Source organism: Toxorhynchites rutilus, chromosome 2, assembly GCF_029784135.1.
Source record: "Toxorhynchites rutilus septentrionalis strain SRP chromosome 2, ASM2978413v1, whole genome shotgun sequence".
Classification (NCBI taxonomy): Eukaryota; Metazoa; Arthropoda; class Insecta; order Diptera; family Culicidae; genus Toxorhynchites; species Toxorhynchites rutilus.
This window is the reverse complement of record NC_073745.1, coordinates 292,016,487-292,024,800: the sequence shown is the minus strand read 5'-3', so window position 1 is coordinate 292,024,800 and position 8,314 is coordinate 292,016,487. Positions and strand designations below refer to the sequence as shown.

The 8,314-nt window shown below is 37.4% G+C and overlaps 1 protein-coding gene across 1 annotated transcript; it reads right to left on the bottom strand.

The window, feature by feature from the left end:
- Positions 1–7,274: 7,274 nt before the first annotated feature.
- LOC129770405 (endocuticle structural glycoprotein SgAbd-2-like) lies at positions 7,275–8,092 on the bottom strand. The gene is made up of 2 exons (XM_055773231.1): positions 7,969–8,092; positions 7,275–7,808 (listed from the first exon to the last, which is right to left on the bottom strand). The coding sequence occupies exons 1-2, from the start codon at positions 7,975–7,977 to the stop codon at positions 7,398–7,400; spliced, it is 420 nt and encodes a 139-aa protein (XP_055629206.1). The 5' UTR covers positions 7,978–8,092; the 3' UTR covers positions 7,275–7,397.
- Between the last annotated feature and the right edge of the window lie 222 nt (positions 8,093–8,314).

The following is an 8,314-nucleotide window of genomic DNA, read 5'->3' as shown; positions in this document are numbered from 1 at the left end:
TGCGTGTTTTTCGGGTCTTTTATTGAAGAGAAGAATGTATAACGACCTTCGAGATAATTACCAAATGATAAAGGTTCTATAATATAAAGTTTGCATATTTCTAATATTCTTTGTCTCTGTATTCATGGTAAACTAAGATATAATGCCTTTTTTTAGATGGAGCATAGAAAGATGATATAAAAGGATTTCTAGGAACTTCCTTTTCTTTTTCTTGTTTTCTTGTCGATATTGTCCATTATAAAACAATATCCCCGAAACTGTAACTGTTAAAAATTACCATAAGCCATCGATTAGTTTATAGTTTACTGTTTACAATCCTTCCACAAGTGAAATTCTTTCACAAGTGTGTATATGTATGACCATTATATTTAGCGAATAACTATACGAAAGTCAAAAATTTATATTTTGCTTTTGAACGTATGAATCTAACGATGAATATATCGACGAATAGTTAATATATGGATCCTTTCAATCCAGTTACAAAAGGGACTCAAATCAAATAAGAATAGTCCGGTAATGATCTTATGCATTATATTCAATAAATATTCCACGCCACTAACATTACTTTATACATATCATTCAACAACATTCTAGAATATGAAAAAGGCACTTGTCCAAAAAAGTTACTCCTATACTCGCGTCGGTGTGTCAGACCGAAAGTGTTAAAAAAGTGGCACACGTCCCATTGGTACCAACACATGCGATACGCTAAACGATGACGAGCGACGAATTACGAAGCTAGGGAGAATCGCAAAGTCGTAGTGTTGATGTGTTGATATTTTCTGAGAAAGGAACGAATTATTGATTTCTCGGTCTGACAGACCAATGCGCGAGTATAGGAGGGTTAAAGAGCTTGGCCGAATAAGGGAGTAAAAAGTGCCCCCAAACCAAATCACTAGCTGTATGGCAAATATTGTATATTTTTATTTATTTATTTATTTATTTTTATTATTAACAAAATCATCTGACGACATGGTCTACATGATAAAATGTTACATGATTATGTACTAAACTACACTAAATCTCGATTACTCAAGCGATTCTTGAAAGTTTCACAACTAATATTGAAGTCGAACAAATGAAAAACAGAATTAAACATATAACACATAGCACAAATTGGTTCGTTTTGTCCGTAAACTGTCCGGTGGAAAGGAATACGAAGAAAAGTCGTAGAACGGAGAAATCTCGAAGTCACATTCACGTTTAGTTTAGCTAGAATTTTAGGAGCGTCGATTGTCCCAAGAAGCAGTTTTCCAACGAAGATCGCGCGCATATCGTCTCTTCTTTTAGCCAGTGTGTCCATGTTCAGCAGCTTGCATCGACTTTCGTATGGAGGAAGCGCCATCGGGTCCCTCCAAGGAAGATTCCGAAGCGCAAACCTGATAAATTTCTTCTGAACAGACTCAATCCGTACGGACCAAATATCAGTGTAAGGACTCCAGACAACCACTGCCGTTTCAAGGATTGAGCGGACGAGTGCATAGAAAAGTGCTCTTAAGCAGTACGGATCACGAAAGTAGCGATTCTCATTATGAATCCCAGATTTTTGTTTGCTTTAGCGATGATATTACTGTAGTGATTCTGGAAGGTAAGTCCACTATCCAAAAGGACACCTAAATCTTTGACTACTTTCACTCGTTGAATTTTTCGCTGGTTAATAGAATAGTCATATTGTATCGGAGTTTTCTTCTTACTGTAGCTGATTACTGCACACTTCGCAACGCTGACGCTAAGTAGATTACATGTGCACCATGGCGTGGTCAAAATGTTCTAATTTAGTACCCTATACAATATTTTCCATACAACTGGTGATTCACCGTTGGAAATATAAAAAAAAATCTTTTGTATCGCGCAACACTGAAAAAAATCTGAATAAAATCACAAATATCTAGAAAAGCCGTAGGAACACATTTAAATATGAATTAGAGTAGTACTGAATCTGTTAATTCCAAAAAAAAAATCAAAATTTCAATATTTTTTTTTAGTACTTGAATTTTTGATAATTTTTTTTTTATAATTTTCTTGATACACCGTAGTAAGATGCACATTCAGTATTTTTTTCAAATTTTTATCTCGATGGATGGCGTGAAATAAACGAAAAAGTACGTTTTTCACTATAGATCCTACGTTAAACCACAAAAAGGTTCAAATAAAATTTCTTATTTAATATCCTATACAATATACAATATTTGCCATACAGCTGGTGAATTGGTTCGGGGGCACTTTTTACTCCCTTACCCGGCCAGGCACTTTTCTACCAGCCGAAAAACTAGGGGTAGGTTATATCTGTGATAAACCGCAAGGATGACGTAGGACTACTGTTGTCTTAGTAATCATTTGTTTGCAATTGCATCAGAATCAATTATCAATGAATGACTATTTTGAAAAGTCTTTGAAAAGTCAAAGCAAGTGCAAGCATAGAGCTTCTTTCATGCATATTCTGCATTCTGAAGTGAAATATATTGCACACCCGTTCAACTCGGTAGCAAAATAGAAACGGGTTTAGTCAGAGCGAGCATAATTGTCCCATCGTACAATCATGATAGATTATATTTTTCTTTTGTCTCAATAGTTTATTTACAAATCGATTTTTGAGCTATTGAAACAATTTTTTGGATACGTAACAAACAGCACTTATAGACCTTTTATCTTTCGAATTTAATGTTTAACAAACCACTTCCCTCAACCGGCAAAGAGATATTAACGTTCCAAATAGCCTCTTGATAAAATCTCACCGCACTGGGTTGGTTTCACAAATATCAATAATATAAACCAGCGAGGTAATGCGGTCTCTTTGGTATGGGGAGAACATTCTCTATCCAATCCCATGATCAAACAGTCCGTATTGACCGCTTTTTGGCTCATCGCTATCCATCTCGAATTACAGCGCGGACTCGATAATGTACAGTTTTTGATTCCTTTTCACTGTATCTAATCGAATCCTGTATATAATCGAGTCAAAAAAATTGTGTTATTCGTTTTTTGCATGTATTTTTTGTTTTTTGAATATTGAAGAGCAATTTGAGTTTTGATTCAACCCCATGAAGTCAGAAAACACCTTTCTCACATGAAAAAAATAAATTTATCCGGACTCTTTCAGAAGGTGATAGACGATCATATTTGAAGAAAAAAACCTTCTACGCATATGTTCCGATTCCAACAGTGACAGAGTTATAGAACTTTTTTTTTGTTTCGGACTCTGTTGCCTCAAACTTGCTCTACATTACAAAGTACGCTACAGAAGACGATTTTGTTGCGTTCATTTGAAAGATGAGAAAATTTAGTACAGGATATAGTAGTGGAACATCTAAATAAGTGGATTTTAATAACATTTTGGAAGTGAAAAACATAAAAGTTAATTATTTTTAATGTGTTATTATTAATTTCATCCTAAAAAATTATATTAAACTAGATTATTTTTATCAATTGAATTGAAGCTTTTTAACCGTTCTACAATTTGTTCTTTGACACCGAACTTCTATCGTTCTTAATTTGGCTGCGATATCGATATAAACAATTCTTGGTGAAAATCAAAATCTTCAAAAATCACGATTTTTACACCATTGTACATGTAATAGCCACTTAAATTACACCTTAACGTTGAAAGGTTACATTTCTTTTTGAAATAAGTCATATTTGAAATATAAAAAAAATAATTTTCCAAACTGTATATAATCGAGTCCAAAATTGTATATAATCGAATCACATATAATCGAGTCCGACCAGTATTATCCAAATACCGTTTTTCGCTAGTTTAGGCTTCATTTAGATCGGTAGCAAAAGAGAAACGGGAATGGTCTGGAGGAGCGCAATGCTTTGACTGGCAGCGAGAATATGCACTTTCCACAGCGAAATCATGGCTAAATGGATTTTTGTGCGGGCATCGGCTTATATACAGATTCGGCGATTTAAAAAGCCTGTATTCAAAGCAATTTCTAAGCTATTGAAACAAGTTTTTGGATCAAAAACTAACAATCATATAACATTTAAACATTTTATCTCTCGAATTAAGTGATTATTATACCCCTCCGTTCAGCAGGCACAGAGGTATTTACGTTCAAAGCCTTGTACACCAAGTGTAACGCTCTTGTTCTCAAATCTCAGTTAATATCTGCTTCTGGTGACACCGACTATGGAGTTCGACGTTCGAGATCCAGCCACCAGGCACGAATTATGTACCGCAGTTGAGGAAGACCTGCAGCTTCTGCTGATACACACCACGTCTGGCGTACAACAGCACGGATATCACGGTCGAGTTGAAGATTCGGATTTTGGTGCGAAAACTTATCTGATTGGATTTCCTTACATTTCGTAAACTCGCAAAAGCAGCCCTCGTCTTATTGTTCCGTGCACCTATGTCAATCTTGGTACCACCATCCAACGCTATCTGGCTGCCAAGATATTGAAAGCTTTCTACGTTCTCCACTACTTGCCCCGCGATTTCGTTAATGCAGAATCGCCCATGGGACAACAAAGGTTGAACTCTGTTTCGCTGTTGCTTTGTCTGAAAGACATGACTAAGAAGCTTTGTCTGGACGGAACCGCAGACGAGTTTATTAACACGTTCTACGTTCAAAGTTAGATGTAAGACGGACATTTTTATAATTTGAACTTCTTAGAAATAAAAAAAATCGAGGGGTTGTATCCGAGACAAGACCGCTTTGGACGTAGGACTACGCAACCTTTTTTTTAATTTGTTGGATTAACATTTCGGATATTATTTGCGAATGCGTCGAGATTTCATAAATAACTTTTTAATAAAGTTCCAGGGACCCTGAACAGGTTCAATGGCTTGCGTGGTTTTGTAGAATCATTTCGAGAAGCAACGATTCTTTCTTGCGTTTGCGAGAACAATACACGAATCGGTCATATGTCACAATTTGTTTCTTTATATCAATGCACGCATTGCACTGAGTATTTAACGAGAGGCATCTTCCGTGCATCACCATTCAACAAGCATCAAACACGCGTCTAACAGAAGCACACAGTTGCAGCTATAAAAACGAAACATTTCGAGAATGGCCGTTTATTAAAAATCGTTTCTCGACTCTCGGTCAAAACCGTCACCAAAGCTAGGAGTTTGTTGCATCAGAACAGAGTCGATGCACACGAGAACAAACACGAATGGCAACTAAAAGTATCGAAGGTGTGCTATTCACATCTACAGGAAATGAACAAATTGTAAGTTTCGCGCAACGAAAACAAGCAACACACACAAAGCCAAACACTGATGGCTAGAAGCGATCTATAATGATTTGCACTCTTCTCTTTTTTCGTCGGCTTCGCCATGGCTCGAATGGTTGTGTTAATTGCAATACCAGATGTAATTCATGTGAAATATTCGCTAGCGTTCACAGCTCGAGGGGAAACATGAAACACAAAACGAGCAGAATAAGCCTCTTTTGTTTCGAGCACAGAATGATTCTGAGAATTTTCCTCTGAGGAGATGCAATCTTAATACGCTAGCGACAGCTTACTTATTATGCAAGGGTGGAGTTTACTACGGAAATATTCTCTTTTCGCTATCCCCCTTCGCTGTTTCTATTCTAGCGGCTGCATAAGTTGCCCGTTATTGACAGATCTGTTCGGGAAGGCACACAAATATATGGGGAAAAGAGAATGCTTCCAATTTTCATAAATTTTAACATATACAGACTGTGGCATTGTAATGTATAGCATATTAAACAAATCTTAGAAAATTTCCGATTCGATTGGTATGAAAATCGTTAAAATCCGTTCGCAGCAAAAATAGTTATTAACGTTAACTTTATCTCATAAAAACGTGACCTGTTTTCTGATTTGGCACGCTTAATGTAAGACGTAGTCCTACGTCAAAAACCAGATTTTTTTTATTTTACTTCACTTTTTTCAAAGGAATCTTGTACCCCCCAATACATCTATGAAGCTGGCGCGCATGCATATCACCAAATAGTATATCGACAAATACACTATTAGAAAGGCCTCAAATTGTAGTTATTTAGCAAATAAGTATATCGGAATACTTGATCCAATGAATTACATCTAAATTATTCTACAAATTCACACATTCAATCAACAATTAAGAATTTTCACAGGAACGCTTAACACAGTTTTAATTGCTATTAGATGATTACCATTAAATTTCGTTTTCAACCGTTCAAATACACATTACCATTTACATCACGATTTAAGCAAAAGCCAATTACAAACGGAATCAGGGAAATGAGAAAGGTGTAAACGTGCGAACAGCTTCGTGTGATTAAACGAAATGACGTGAACGTGCGTGTTCGAGGGAAATTATAGAAATTGGATGCGTTCATTAACTAACCAGTAGCAGTGGTAATCATGGTGCAGCCCAAATTTTAATTTACTTATTGCTGAAACGAACATCGGTTGTATAAGATAAGTTTGCGATGTAACTCGCATCAATCGGTTAAGTGAGTTGAAAACATTTTTTTCAGGGGGATGAGTTAATGTTTAGTATAGCGCAAGTCGCCCATTCACTGTTCCGACAGCCTTCGACTCTGTATAAACATATATTACGAGTAGCTACACAATATATTAATTTTAGCTAGAGTTCCGTTAGAAGGACGCATTCATAATTGGTGAACTCATCGTAATCAAAACTTGTTTAGGGTCGAAATCATCTTTAGCAGACGACATATCCAATATGGAAATACATCCTTTTATTCTACACAAGCTCTCGAGACGTTAGGTTTGGTTTTGTGACATAGTATACATCATTTATACATCCCTTTTTAAATATGCGCGTCGTCTAAATATGTAATTTATTGTTATCTCTTCATCAGCAACAAATGTTCGGGACGCATAGAACTAGTTGAATTTACATGAAAATGTAAGTTCAACTATGTCACAAATTCGAAAAATACCGCCTCTACATTCTTCACATTAATCACAATCCAAACAAACTTTTGCTCCGTTTGTAAACGTAACCAAACGTGAACTTTATTATCGTTCGCTATCGCACGCTATACACCGACCCCAACAAGGAAGAGGAAAATGATCACCAACCGATTAATGGCTCTCCGAAAAAGAAAATCCAAAACCAAAAGAAGCCGCCAAACCAACTAGTCACGAGTACTCGTTTTCAAACAACATTTTAATTCATTTCCAGATGACCATGCTGAAACGGCGCAAAACATGCTGTTCCACGACATTCGCACGAATGAGTGTCAGTTACGTGACTATGGCTCAATCGATGCCATTGAATATCATAATTGATTCGCTTTTCTCTTGCCGTTCATGGGAGAAGTTCAACATTGATTGGTAAAACATTTATATTTCCTACTCATATTATAACATAACAACAACAATCCCATAAAGGATAAATTATCACAATAGACTCTCTCTCTCTATCTCTCGACGGGGAGCGATCGCGCGCCAACTTGCGAGCCTCCTCAGCGCAGCTTGTAGGATTCCGGTTCCTCGTGGTGCATTTCTGGGTGGCTTCCAACTTTGGCGTAAGCTTCGACCAGCTCTTTGGGCAGCGGAGGAGGGGTAGGTATGTGCGATCCATGGGCCTGGAAACCATTTTCGTCGGCGACGTAACTCAGCGACACCGGAACACCGTGGGGGTCTATATAGGAGAACGATCCGTGGGCGACATTGGTTTCGTGCTCTTTGTCTCCCAGGTTTTTCACATGACCTTGCTCGTGAACCTGGATTCCATTGCCCGATTCGTACGCAAATTTGAAACTACCATCATTCTTCTGATACAGTTCACTATGGACAATTGGAATGTGTTTGTGCTCCGCTTGGTACTCCTCGATGGCGGCGGTGACGACCAAAAAGGCAGCAAGCACGATGAGCTGTAAGCAAGAAAGGTTATGTTTAATTATGTTATGTAAGCAAGAAAGGTTATGTCTTTCTATTTGTTAAAATAATAAACGATGACACTCATTAACGGAGAACACGTAATAGATTTCTTATTATCTCGCCCAACCCACAACCCACCCAATCAACACTTACCAGTTTCATTTCCGGTTGCTGAAGAGATCTCCAAATACAAACTAACTAATTACTAGTTACAATTTCGCTAGCTGAAGGCACACTGATACCCGTTCGATGGCCAGCCCTGACTATTTATACGAACCTTACATTTTACCTCTCGTACGGTAGGTTCAATCTCTGGCCGGAGTGCCCCTTCTCTGGCCTATTCTGGAAGCGCAGTTTTCTTTGGCGGCTAGCAGGCGAATTGGAATTGGCTCTCGAGGGGAAAACAAACGATTTGGTGTGATGGAATTTCAGAGGATCTTATTGAAAAAAATACCGATGATAGTAGAAATTTGCAATTTGGCTTTAAGATAATTTGTTT